General features: G+C 51.3%; 1 protein-coding gene across 1 annotated transcript in view; it reads right to left on the bottom strand.

Moving 5' to 3' along the window:
* Positions 1–8,965, bottom strand: part of DNAH1 (dynein axonemal heavy chain 1) — a gene marked incomplete at both ends in the record, with an annotated part of 79,055 nt that extends 70,090 nt beyond the window's left edge. Inside the window, 4 exon segments of the mRNA XM_082663598.1 lie at positions 1,641–1,713; positions 2,728–3,110; positions 8,884–8,923; positions 8,927–8,965. Coding sequence (XP_082519724.1) covers positions 1,641–1,713; positions 2,728–3,110; positions 8,884–8,923; positions 8,927–8,965 — 535 coding nt within the window.
* Positions 8,966–14,408: the final 5,443 nt, after the last annotated feature.

Below are 14,408 nucleotides of genomic sequence, written 5' to 3'. Positions count from 1 at the left end.
GGCCCATTGATAGGGTGACATTCCAGTTTCCTGGGACTCAGGATGTTAAATGGGAAGGAAAGTCTCAGACAAGCCAAGACCATAGTGGTGGGGACGGGAGTGCAGGAAAGTGCTTCGGGGATGAGCCACCTTTCCCAGGGCCTGGGTGGGCTCTGGACAGCTCAGTGATGGCTCCGAACAACTCCCCTGGGAGGCCCTAGTAACCCCCTCCTTGGGCCTCACGTCTCTGGGGTCAAGATGCAGTCACACCAGAGGAGGGTCTACCTTGGGGGTACCCACTGGGGCTCTACAGAAGCTTCCAGAGGCTGAGCAGAGGCCATCCACCTGCCGCTAAGTCGGCTCTCTTACCAGAGCTGTCAGGTGCTCGGGGAACCCCACGCTACCAGAACGGTCTGGCCCAGGGGCAGTTTTCAGATCCCTAATCATCTGCTCTTGAGCCTATGGATCCATAACACATTCCACACCCAGGATCATGAATTCCTGGGCCTGGCCCTGCATCTCAGGAGCCAAGAAGGAGCCAGGGTGAGGACAGCAAAGCCTGGCCCCTGCCCCTGCTGGTCCAGGAGCCCTAGGCAGGCTTCCCAGGCCTTCACGTAGCCTTCTGCCAAGAGCTCTGACGGCCATGAGCCCTGACTGCCGCCACCCTGTGACCCTGCCGGGCTGTTCTTCCTCACTTGGGTGAGGCCGCAGAGCTGCTGACCAGCCCTGTCCCCCGCCCCTGCCATGGATAGCAGGAGCCCCATTCCCAGCTCCCCCGCAGCCCTTGATCTGTGGTTTGTAACCATTTTCTGGGCCACAGATACTTGTGAAACTGCTGACCACAATAGGCTGGATCCTCAGGTCACTGCACAGAGGCATGTACATGTGATGTTTCCTGTGCCACTTTTGGGGATTCACAGGCCCCCAGGAGGACTGTGGGTCTCAAGAAGACAAATCTGGACAGTGCCAGCACAGAGCCAGGCCTCTCCTGGGGGTAGAGTGGAAAGGCAGACAGCTGGGACCATGGAGCTTCTGGACCTGATCGAAAGGGCGTCCTGTCCACTGGCCAGCCAGGAGGGCCCCCAAGGTCTCACTGCCTCTCAGGGCCCCAACCAGCTCGCTGCCTTTCTTGGAGCCACCCTCTCCTCCCCTCTGCCACTGGGGACTGGTCTGTGCCATGCAGACCTGCCCCACATCTTACAAGACTCATCATGGAGCCTGAGAGGAGCGTCTTCCTTCCCCTCTTTGGCAATGAAATCCTGGGTACCTTCCTGCTCCAAGCCCTGTTCTAGGTGCTGCAGCCCGAGCCAGGTAACAACAGTCCTGACCTCCTCCAAGCCCACGTTCCACGTACCAGAAAACACACATGTCAATGTCCTACTGTCCCCAGCCAGGCAGAGGGAACTGGGGACCTGGCCCTCAGCAGCCCCACCACACCACAGTGCCCTTGTCACACACAGCTCTGCCGAGAGTCACAATTAAGCAGCTGTGCTTCACCGAGCACTCACCATGAGCTGGGGCCCTGCAAAGCACCTTGTTTCTTGTTATCCCCATTTCACAGTTGAGGAGATTGAAACCCTCAGCCAAGAGGAGACAATCTCCGTAAGGCCAGAGGCCCTGCTTCTAAAGGCACCCTCCCACCCAGCCCCCTGGGCACTGACCTCTTGGGGTGAACTTGTCAAGGTTGGCCTGCCGCAGGAGGTCCTGGTTCGTGCAGGGGCCACGACACACCTCCTGAAACCAAACCCCATAGCCCTGAGGGAGCGTAAACATCCCAAGGACAGGCAGGATCTGGTAGGGCCCCCAAGGCCAGGTGTCTCCCCCATCCCCACCAGAGAGCATCCCAGGGGTGCACAGGGACAGGGATGAGGAAGAATCAGTGAAGAGGAATTTGCACAATTCCTCATTCAGAGGCCACAGTAGGTGACAAGCTGTGGCCACCTGGGACACCCCTGGCCCAACCCCATTCTGGTTGTGCACAGTCCCCCTCCTCACTCTGAGAACACTCTTGGTGTGTGTCCAGGGGCTGAGCCACAAGACAGAGGTACTGTAAGGCCTGCAGGTGCCTCTGTGTATTCCTCCACTGCCAAGGGCACTCTGGGACCTCTGGCACAGTGGGTATCAATGGGTCCTCGCCCTATCTCTATTGGCCCCTCCCCTGCCTAAAACCATCCTAAGGCTGTCCAGGACGCACAGGGCTCTTTGAACTCTCCCCTAGTTATATCCCTTCTCCGTCTTCCCCTGCCCTCCATCTCTCTCCTCTTATTTCTACTCTCCTCCTCCATGTGGGCCATGGCCTCTGTCAGGGATCTCAAGGCTCTGTATCTTCTGTTCCCCCTGCCTGGAACACTCCCCCCAGCCCCTATCTTACCCAGCAAATTCATACCTATCTTGTAAATCTCAGCAGTACACCACCTTGTCCCAGGACCCCCTCCCCAACCAGAGCTGGGGCCGGGGGAGGGAGTATTTCCCCACCAAAGCCATTGCCCCATGACAATAGGCATATGGATGACAATCCTGGTGTATTGTTACCGGGGCTTAGCCCAGGGCCTGTCACATAGCAGGTGCTCAGTAATGAATTTTTGAATGAATGGACAGAGATGGATGGGCAGAAGGATGGGCAGATGGGTGAGTGGGTGGAAAATTGCTAGACAGATTGGTGGATGGATGGATGGATAAAAGGAAGAAAGGGCAAAAAGAACCCACAAGGAAGGCTCAGGCTTGGTAGGGTATGGCTGCCACACTCACCCCAAGTTTATCCAAGCTTCCAGGGCTGAGGATGTCAGAGTAGAACCCACGCTGCTTCATCAGCGGGTACTTCTTATCAGTGCCCGTCAGGGGCAACTTCCGGGGCTGCCCCAAGTCTGAGGACGTGGATGGGGCTGCAGTCAGGTGCAAAGGTGGGGTCTTGGGGTCAGGGCTTGGAGGAAGCTTCTCCGACCCAGAATCTGGTCCCTGAAGAATGCTCCCCAGGTTATGCTCCAGGTCTCTCAGACTACACTCTTGGCCCACAGGAGTACTGCTGCACTCTGGGCCCTGAGGGGTCCTTCCTGGGCTGTGGCCTTCTCTGTTAGGCTGCTGCTCCATGCTGCTTCTCAGGGTGATGTCCCAGCCAGAGCTCCTAGAAGATACTGGTGTCACTGGGCCCTTGCCAACCTCTGCTCATCCCCCAGGGCCACCAGGATACAGGGATGCCTAGTCTGCCACCCCACAACAAGCCCCAGCCCCCAGGCATGGATAACGGAGGGAGGGAGTACTCTTCTAATATGAACAGACACAGAGTGCCAGGAAGGTCCTGCCAGGAGACAGCAGGGCCTTCCCTAGAAGCTATGTGAGAAATGAGACCCCAGAGTCAGAGGTTGAACACTCTATAGATGCCCCCAACCCCGTGCATCCTTCTGTACTTTCCCACCCTTCTCCCCTGTGTTACAGAGTAAGGCCTGGCTTCTCACAAGGGGAGATAAAGAGGGAGGCCCAGAGTTCACTCACTCAGTGAAGAGCTCTGTTTGGTTTTCTCCAAAATAACTTTCATCCAGTTGCAGCCTCAGTGCCCCTTACCCCCATTCCCCCAACCCCAGCCCCACCCCACCCAGTCCTGCCGGACTGCCCTGACTCTTTTTTTTTTTTTTTTTGTGGTACACGGGCCTCTCACTGTTGTGGCTTCTCCCGTTGCGGAGCACAGGCTCCAGAAGTGCAGGCTCTGGACGCGCAGGCTCAACGGCCATGGCTCACGGGCTCAGCCGCTCCGCAGCATGTGGGATCTTCCCGGACCGGGGCACGAACCCGTGTCCCCTGCATCGGCAGGCGGACTCTCAACCACTGCGCCACCAGGGAAGCCCTGCCCTGACTCTTCCCAGTGTGGGGCTGGGGATTCCAGAAGGAGAAGAAAGAGAAAGGAGATTGAAAATGTATTTGAAGGAACTTCCCTGGTGTTGCAACAGTTAAGAATCCACCTTCCAATGCAGGGGACATGGGTTCGATCCCTGGTCTGTGAAGATCCCACATGCCACGGAGCAACTAAGCCCATGAGCCACAACTACTGAGCCTGCACTCTAGAGCCTGCAAGACACAAGTACTGAATCCATGTGACACAACTACTGAAGCCATGCCCTGCATCCCCCATGCCCATCTACCCATGCCCATCTCCCTTACCTTACCCCAGGAGCCAGAGGACTAAATCACCTCCCGAGAGGGACCCTGACCTTCTGTTGGCCCACAGATACCTCTGCCAGCAAAGGAACTATTCATCCACACCCTGGCTCTCAGGATCAACTCAGCTAATGAAACTGACACCCTCTTGTCTCCCCACAGGGAAAAACAGATGCACCACTGGATTGCATGCACATCCCGAGGATGAGGGTTTGCCGAGTTTTTATTGTGCAGCAAGCAAGCCCTTGCCAAGCCACTGCTGCTTTTGGCCACCTCAAAATGCACCACCAGGGGAAACCCTTGGTCAGGGGAGCACTATAAGAAACTAGAAAAGGGTATGAGGAAGAAGAGGTTTGTGTGTAATGCTGGTGCAAAAATAAAAAAGTTAAGTCAGGGAGATCAGATCAAGATGGCAGAGCAGTAGGATGTAGAGCTCACCTTCTCCCACAAATGCATCAAAAATATATCTACATGTGGAATGTTCCTCACAGAATATCTACTGAATGCTGGCCGACCTCAGACTTCCAAAAGAGCAAGAAAATCTCCACATAACTGGGAAGGACAAAAGAAAAAAGAAAAAATGAGAGAAAGGAAACAGGACAGGACCTGCACCCCTGGGAGGGAGCTGTGAAAAAGGAAAGGTTTCCACACTCTGGGAAGTCCCCTCACTGGTGAGGAGATCAGCCTGGACAGAGGGGGAGCTTTGGGGGAGAACACAGCAAGCAACGGGTTTTTGGAGGACAAAGCGGAGAGAGATCTGCATAGACGGTCAGGGCCATCACCTGGCACTCCCCAGCCTGAGATGCTCATCCACTGAGGCGGGCCGGAGCTGGGGCTGGGTGCTGAGGCTTGTGCTTTGGAGGTCAGACCAGGGAGAGGACTGGGATTGGCTGTGTCAGGAAAGCCTGAGGGGGCCAGGGTGTGGTTGCCACAACCGAGGGAGTCCGGGGACGAAGCCTGGGCCCGACAGAGAGGCAAGGCTGCGGGCTGCCCCCGTGAGGAGACGGGGCGGGCCGCCATAGGAGCTTCTTTCTCCCAGGCTCACTATGTGGTGGCAGGGCACCGCCTATACACAAACTCCAGGGTTAGGTGGAGGGTCCTCCTTCCAGGGAGCACATGGCCTGCCGCGGCCACCACCAATGAGGGTCCCGCCACTGGGAGCCAACCTCTGTCCCCACCCTCCTGGGAGCGTGCACGGGGGGCTGTGCATCTGCATACCCCCTATCAAGGGGATAACGACCAGCACACCCTGAGGAAAGAGACGGCAAGCATCCAAACCAAAAACAACCTTCATGCCAAAAAAATATTAAACCCACACAAGCTATCAGGGACGCTCCCATATATAAATAGCCCTCCAAGACTATAGCAGATAATTGTTTCTCCTAAACACACAGAGTAAGGGAAATATAAGCAAAATGAAGAAGGAGAGGAACCACCACCAGTTAAAAGACCAAGAGAATTCCCCTGAAGGAATAAACAATGAAACAGACCTCTTCAGTCTTATAGACACCGAGTTTAAAAAGGAGGTAATGAAAATACTGAAGGAATTAAGAAAGGCTATCAACAGAAATGCAGATTACTGTAAAAAAGGGACTAGAAAACTAGAAACTATAAGGAGGAGCCAAGAAAAATTAGAGAATTCATTTGCCAAGACAAAAGCTGACCTAAAGGCAATGAATAGCAGAATAAATAATGCAGAAGAAAGAATAAGTGATCTGGAAGATAGAATAATGGAAATGAATGGGATGAATTGGGAGATTGGGATTGACGTATATATACCAATATGTATAAAATAGATAACTAAAAAAAAAAAGTCTCAAGAAAAACAGTAGACACAAAGCCAATGAAAAACATATATAAGATAATATAAAGTGTGCCAAGCTACGCATAATAGGGATTCCAGAAGGAAAAGAAAGGAGATTGAAAGTGTATTTGAAGGGACTTCCCTGGTGTTGCAATGGTTAAGAATCCACCTTCCAATGCAGGGGACATGGGTTCGATCCCTGGTCTGTGAAGATCCCACATGCCACGGAGCAACTAAGCCCATGAGCCACAACTACTGAGCCTGCACTCTAGAGCCTGCAAGACACAACTACTGAGCCCATGTGACACAACTACTGAAGCCTGCACACCACAACTACTGAGTCCATGTGCCACAACTACTGAAGTCCACGTACTCTAAGTTCTGCCTGCCACAACTACTGAGTCTGCACACTGCAACTACTGAAGCCCATGCAGCTAGAGCCCATGCTCTGCAACAAGAGAAGCCACTGCAATGAGAAGTCCATGCACCACAACAAAGAGTAGCCCCTGCTCACTGCAACTAGAGAAAGCCCGTGCACAGCAACGAAGACCCAACGCAGCAAAAAATATAAAAAATAAATAATTTTTTTTAAAAAAGGCAACAGAGATCCTAAATGATACAATAGAACAGTTAGACTTGATATTTTCAGGACATTACATAAAAAAAAAAATACACATTCTTTTCAAGTGCACATGGAACATTCTCTAGGACTGCCCACATACTAGGGCACAAAACTAACCTCAACAAATTTAAGAGTATAGAAAGTATTTCAAGCATCTTCTTTGATCACAAGGGCATGAAATTAGAAATCAATCATAGGAAAAGAAATGAGGAAAAATGATTACATGAAGACTAAACAACATGTTACTAAAAAAGACAATGGGACGGGCTTCCCTGGTGATGCAGTGGTTGAGAGTCTGCCTGCCGATGCAGGTGACACGGGTTCGTGCCCCGGTCCAGGAAGATCCCACATGCCGCGGAGCAGCTGGGCCCGTGAGCCATGGCCACTGAGCCTGCGCGTCCGGAGCCTGTGCTCCGCAGCGGGAGCAGCTACAACAGTGAGAGGCCCGCGTACCGCAAAAAAAAAAAAAAAAACCTTGAGACAAACGACAATGAAAACACAGCCATACTAAATCTATGGGATGCAGCAAAAGCAGTTCTTAGAGGGAAGTTCATAGAGATACAGGCCTTCCTCAAAAAACAAGAAAAATCTCAAATAAACAGCCTAATCTACCACCTACAAGAATTAGTAAAAGACGAACAAACAAAACCTCAAGTCAGCAGAAGGAAAGAAATATTAAAGATAGGGAGAAAATAAATAAAACAGATTTTAAAAATATAGGAAGAAATCAATAAAACCAAGAGCTGGTTCTTTGAAAGGGTAAACAAAAGAGACAAACCTCTGGCCAGGCTTACCAAGAAGAAAAAAGAGAGAACCCAAATAAACAAAATAAGAAATGAAAAAGGAAAAATATCAACTGATACCGCAGAAATACAAAAAACCATAAGAGAATACTATGAATAATTATATGCTAACAAATTTGGCAACCTAGAAGAAATGGACAATTTTCTAGAAGCATACAGACCACCAAAATTGAATTGAAAAGAAATAGATAATTTGAACAGACTGATCATTAGAAATGAAATAGAATCTGTAACTAAAAACAAAAAAACTTCCTACAAACAAAAGTCCAGGATCAGATGGCTTCACAGGCGAATTCCACCAAACATACAAAGAAGAACTTATACTGATTCTTCTCAAACTCTTCCAAAAGAGGAGGGAACACTCCCAAAAGACATTCTATGAAGCCACCATCACCCTGATACCAAAACCAGACAAAGACACCACCAAAAAAAGAAAATTACAGGCAATTTCTGATGAATATAGATGCAAAAATTCTCAACAAAATATTAGCAAACTGAATCCAAGAACACATAAAGAAGATCGTACACCGTGACCCAGTTAGATCACCTGGTAGCCATTTTGGTTTGCATCAGAGGACGCTTCAGGTTGGATTCACTGACATTCAACCCCATGTGACCTGACCACCCACCAGGCACTGGGCTGGATGGACACAGATGAACAAGGGTATTTGATCCTCACTACAGGTACTACTAGAATCACCAATCCACAAACAAGGAAACTAAGATCCAGAGACGTCAAGAAACTTGGAAAAGACACACAGCCAAGAAGTGGCAGAACCAGAATAGAAACTGAGGTGTCCACCTCTGGCTGACCCAAAGATCGGTCCTTAGCACCACAACAGTGGTTCTCAAACTGTGTGCCAAGGAGCCCTGAGGTTCTGCAAGGTGAGTGCCTAAGCAGAAGGGCTTCTGAGCCACTCACCCCTGATTCAACAAGGATCCTGCACCCTTATCTGTTTCACATATTCCGTTCGTGCTCAAATGCAGCAATTTTCAAGTAACACTGATCTCTGGAACCTCGACACCTAGCACGGGACTGGCATGGGCTTGGCACATGGTAGGTGCCTAGAAAGTGGTGAATGATTGTGAGAATGAATGAATGGGGTAAGTAAAGGAAGGAAGTTGATCTCTGTAAGCCCTGTGAGACAGATGCAGCAGTACTCTGCCAATTTACAGATGGGGACCCTGAGGACTAAGAAGATTGAACATGGTCGGGCTCAGGGGAGGCACTGGTGGCTGATGAGGACCAGAATCCTGGCTTTTTCCCTGCATGGGAAAGGACAGGGAGAGGGCTACACTCTCAGCATGGGGTGTGGTCAGTATGGGACTTATCTGCAAGGTTGTTTAAAAGTGCACCCCACTCCCTTCCCACAGGCCAAGGCAGAGAAACGGCACGGGGGCTCGCGGACAGGGATGTGGACCCGGGGCCGGGAGGACGTCCTCCTTTCTGTGCATTTGCCCTCTGAGACTTATGGAGGTCCCCCTGCAGGCGCTTGCCCCGCCATCCCTTGGGCCCACCGACCTACCGGCTCCACCGCACACGTTGTGGGGTCCGGCTGCCCGTTTCTAGGGAGGGACGCTGGGCCCGTTGCTAGGGGGCGGGACCATCCGGCAAGGCTGGCGGGAGTTTCCGCCAGTGAACCTCCGCAGGTCTGCACTAGCCTCCCTACACACTCCTGACTTGGCTCCTCCCGCCCCTACTCACTCACGCGGCTTGCCCCACCCAGGGCTGGGCCACCTCCGAGCGGCGGGTTGGAGGCCAGCGGGAAAGTGTCAGCCGTCTAGGCTTTCAAATCCAGGCTCCATTATCCATCTCCCCTCCCAGAGTTTTCTAGAGAAAGAGACAAAGCAGCCAAATGCTGTTTTCAAAGTGCGACAACTCTGATTGAATCCTGTTTTTAAAAAAACAAAGTTATGTAAACAACGTGGTAAGAAAACTTGGGGAAATTTACCGGAAAGGGTCGTTTCTGTTCCCCCGGAGGCTCAGCTTAAACACACACACATACATACATAGCCGGGCTGCAACTCCACCTCAGGCCTCCGCCGGGTGGGCAGTGGATGAACCTCCCCCGCCCCCGCCAGGTGCCCATCTGCTCCAAGACCTGGCATGAGTTCAGGCTTAGATACTCCTTCCTGCCCTGGATATTACTGTTAATTTTCTCAGATGTGATAATGTTACTGTGGTTATACAGAAGACTGTCCTTGTTTTAGCTGATGTGCAGTAAGGAATTTAAGGACCAATGTCAGGATGTCTGCTGCTGGGACTTCCTTTCACATGGTTCAGCAAAATTTATACATAGATAACTATATATAGAGAGGAGATAAAGCAAAAGTGGTCCAATACTGATAATTAGGGGATCTGAAGGTATACAGATGCCCACTCTACCCACCAGTCTTTCCATTTTTCTATAAGGAAAAGAGGTGGGTTACAAACCAAAGAAAATGTAAAAATCACTCCACCTTAACCTGAGAATCCCTGCCCAGAGCCTTCTCAAAATTGGCCTCATTTCATAGATGGGGAAAATGAGGCTTGGTAACACAGGTTAGTGTTGGGGGAGGTGGTAGGACCTGATGCTCATTATGCAAATGCCCGATTTTATTTGACATTTTAGTAATGCTGACTTGGTGCCAGCCCTGTGCTGGGGACTAAGTGTCCAGATTTGAACTGGACGCTGTCCCTACCATAAAATGTCTACTAAGTGGGAGAGAGCCAGAGAGACCAGGCCACAAAGAAACCAGAGGCAGGGTATAAGCTGTGACTAGAGATAATGATTCAGCCTTTGCACTGACTTCTGCTTCCTCTGTCCAGAACATCTCTCTCCACCAACTCCCACTCCTGGCCAACTCCTATTCATCCTTCAAGACCCAATGCTGATAAAACCTTTCCTGAGCCTGAACCATAGTTTACTTTGCTTTTCTTGTTGGCATTCACACAATAGGTACTTGGTGACCATAGCAGAAGGAAGGAAAGAGTATGAGGGGGATTGAAGGCAAGAATGGCCACAGCTCTTCGAGGGGATAGAGACCCCCAAAGCCCTGTTTTGGGCAGCTTGGCTCCTCTATAGGTCTGGAGATAGGCTGTGTACCCCAATCAGCCTGTGGAGAGGCACCTGCTTCCCCTCTTTTGCCTGCCACTTCCCACACTGGGTACAGCTGTCCAAACAGCTGCAGTACCCATCCAGTTGCCAAGGCAACATCAGCCCATGGCGGGACGTCAGGGATGACAGGGGCAGAGCACTAATCCTGGAAAGTTGCCAAGCAACACAGCGGGTTGGTGACATCACAGGCACCATGGCTTCTGGACAGATGGACAGGCCACTGTGGAAAGGGTCCACTCTCAGGAGATCTAGCTTACAGAGTCACTCATCCTCTACTTCGCAATGGTTACTGCTGTGTCCCTCAACTGGAGGTGGGCTTGAGTGGCAGGGACCAGTGGGTGCTGCTTTCCCCAGCAGCCCTGCCAGCTCCACCTTGCCCCTCTACAGGTGTGACAGTGGATGTGACTGCCTCCTTCCTCAGCAGGGGACTGTGGGTCAGTCCCCACTCTCCTGAGTCTCAAGTGCCTACTTTCAAATGCCATCTTCTGCAATGGCAGGGCATGCAGGCTTTGATCTTCCTGCCCTGCCCTAGAAGTCACCATGCCTACCTGTTCCCTGGGAGAGGAACAAGGGGGCTGAGCCATGACCTCACCCTGGGCTCCTACCCCTCCTGTGGTGGGAGGGCAGTCTTTTGCCCTATATGAGCTGGGAGGCCAGTCTTGCTCTTGTTGAAATGGGGAGAAACTGGCTTCCTGAAAGAGTTGGTGGTGGGGTGGGGGGTGGGGTGGGGGACGACTTGGGCAGACAGGCTGCTTAGGGCACCCTGGCCCAGGCCCATGCCTTTGGACCAGGGGTCTGAGGGGCATGGCAGGCCTGGGCTCCCCTCTCCCCTGTGCCTTCCTGCTGGCAGCACTGAGGCCCGGAGGAATGCTTTACTAGCTGCAGAGATGAAAGCCTTGTGTGAACAGGCAGCAGAATGGGCCCTTCACGTGGCCGACAAGCCAGAATGGAGGGCGACAGGCATTCAGACAGGGTGGCTGGAGCTACCCGCTCTCCACCTGCCCCCAGTTGGCCTCTTGAACCCCAGGATCTCTCTCTGGTTTGCTAGGCCAGGAGCTCTGAGCTGCTGCCTAGAGAAACCAAGTCACAGGCATGGAGGGTATCAGAGAGAGCCGGGCAAGGTCTGAGGCACGCCTTCTCCCCAGGCCTCCCCTGATCCTCCCCTCCTCTGCCATTGGCCAGCTGGCCTCAGCAGCTCCGACAGCATTTTCTCTGATGAATAAAAATGGAGACAAATTAATTCTCCTTTCATCCACACGGTCAGCTTGACAGACAATACCTTGAAAGCCCAGAGCTCAGGGAGGAAGAGTGGAAAGGAGTTCCTGGGGGGTTGGAGGATTGAGGACCAGTCACCCATGAATGCTCAGCCCCCAGTCCAATCCCACTCCCACCTACATCCATGTGGAGCTTCGCAGACAGAATCTCCTCCCTCTTTTGGTTTATCTACCACTTTCCATCTCATCTCAAGCTACACCTCCTCAGGAAGCCCTCCCTGATTGCCTCAATCCACAGAATATGCTCACATTCTCCTCAGGGGACCATAGTCAGTACCACTCAGCAGGCAATCATGCAATGGTCACTGCTGCATCCCCCCAACTGAAAGATGAGCTTGTGTGGTAGGGACCAGGGATGCTGCTTTTCCCAACAGTCCTGCCAGCTCCATCACTCCTGCAAGAACCCATAGGAAATGCTGAGGAGACAGAGCAATCACACCAGGCCATCACCCTGAAGATGGTGGCCACCAACATCTGCCCAGCTGCACATGATCACACTTTACACCCTCTTCCCCAGCCTACCTCCTCCCTCTGACCTGCAATTCCAGACCACGCCAGTGAACAAGGTCCAGGATGCTAAGGTCTGCTCACCGGGAGTGGCAGCCAGGAGGAGTTCCTACCAGTCCCTAAATGCCTGAGCCAAAGCTCCAGATGACAAGCCCCAAGACAGTGATATCTTGCACAAGACATTTCTGTGGTGCCTGAGGAGCTGCAGAAAGCTGCTTATTGTAATTAGGCTCTGAGCGCCTCTGATTTCCCCTTGGCCCCAAGCAGCTCATTGAGCATTGGTGGAATGATCTTTTTGCAGGGTGGGTGGCCTCATCATCTCAGCCTTGTGACCCACTAGGTACCCCCATCCCACCCTTCCTGGGAGCCTGAGTTTGCTGAGTCTGGGGACCAGACTGCCACTCTGACTATTTCCCCACCTCTAAAAAGGTCTATGAACAGGGCAGGAGGCCTGGGTTCTGCAGCTGACTCACTGGGCAAGTCTCTTTTCTTGCCAGGCCTTAGTTTTTCCATCTGCATATTGGAGAACACAAATCTTGCCCAGCCCTGAACCTGGGCCTCCTGTACAGAATGGTCTGAGGTACACCAGGACTGTTACCCTACCCCAAATACCTCCATTCTTGGCAAGAGCTTTGCCTTTGCCAGACCTCTGGGAGGAAGTGTGTAAGAAATTCCAACAGTCGTAGCAGCACTATTCACAATAGGCAAAACATGGAAACAACCTAAATGTCCATCAACAGATGAACGGACAGATAAGATGTGGTACATATACACAATGGAATACTACTCAGCCATAAAAAAAAATGAAATAATGCCATTTGCAGCAACATGGATGGAACTAGAGATTATCATACTAAGTGAAGTAAGTCAGAAAGAGAAGGACAAATACCATATGATATCACTTATATGTGAACTCTGAAATAGGGCACAGGGACTTCCCTGGTGGTCCACTGGTTGAGAATCCGTTTTGCAATTCAGGGGATGCCAGTTCGATCCCTAGTCGGGAAACTAAGATGCCACATGCTGCTGGGCAACTAAGCCCACGTGCCACAACTAGAGAGCCTATGCACCGCAACAAAGAGCCCACGTGCTGCAACTAAGACCTGACATAGCCTATAAATAAGTAAATAAATAAATTAGTGTTATAATAAAATAAAATAAGGCACAAATGAACCTATCTACAAAACAGAAACAGACTCACAGACATAGAGAACAGACTTGTGGTTGCCAAGGGGAAGATGGGGAGGGAAGGACTAGGGAGTTTGGGATAAGCAGATGTAAACTATTATACATAGGATGGATAAACAACAAGGTCCTACTGTATGGCACAGGAAACTATATTCAATATTCTGTGATAGCAACTAGAGAAGCCCACATGTCGCAATGAAGATCCCGCATGCTGCAACTAAGACCCAATGCAGCCAAATAAATAAATATTTTAAAAAATATACATTCTGTGATAAAACAATGGAAAAGAATATTTAAAGAAAGAATGTCTATATGTATATAACTGAGTCACTTTGCTGTACAGCAGAGATTGGCACAATACTATAAATCAACTATACTTCAGTTTTAAAAAATTAAAAAAAAAAAAAAAGAAAAAGAAACTCTGACCGGTCAGCAAAAATAAGTTTGTTCAAGAGAGGGAGTTCCTCATTATCAGAGAGGTGGGGCCACAGTTAGTGGCGAAGGCCTGGGGGTGTTCAAAAACCCAGGGCGGCAGCTGGAGCTGGCAGTCTCCTCGGCAACCTGCTCCCACACTCCACGTCGGCAAACGGAGGTGGCAAGAGGGGAGAGGGCCTCACCCAAGGTCACAGCAGAGTAGGATGGGAACCTGGGGCTGGCCTGCAGGGTGTAGGGAGACACTAGAAGGGGGAGACGACACAAAGACCAGTGACCACAGGCATCTCCTTCCCTCTCCAGGACGGGGAGGGGCATCCTCCGGAGCTTCCCACTTCTCCTGTCCCCTTGTCCCTCCTCCATTCCACCATCCGGTTGCGGGGGAGGTGGTATCAGACAGCCAGATACAGATCGTTCCTAGGATCTCAGTGTCCCCACCTGAACTGGCTGTTGGATCACCAGGGACCCCCAGGCCATCCTTTCCTCATGGAGGGTCCCTGCCCCAGTGTCCTCTTTCCCTGATACTCCTAACAAGCCACTCAAGAACCTGGC

This window comes from Grampus griseus, assembly GCF_964374135.1.
Source record: "Grampus griseus genome assembly, chromosome: 10".
Taxonomy (NCBI): Eukaryota; Metazoa; Chordata; class Mammalia; order Artiodactyla; family Delphinidae; genus Grampus; species Grampus griseus.
Note: the sequence above shows the minus strand (reverse complement) of the source record. Positions and strands in the feature narration are given on the sequence as shown.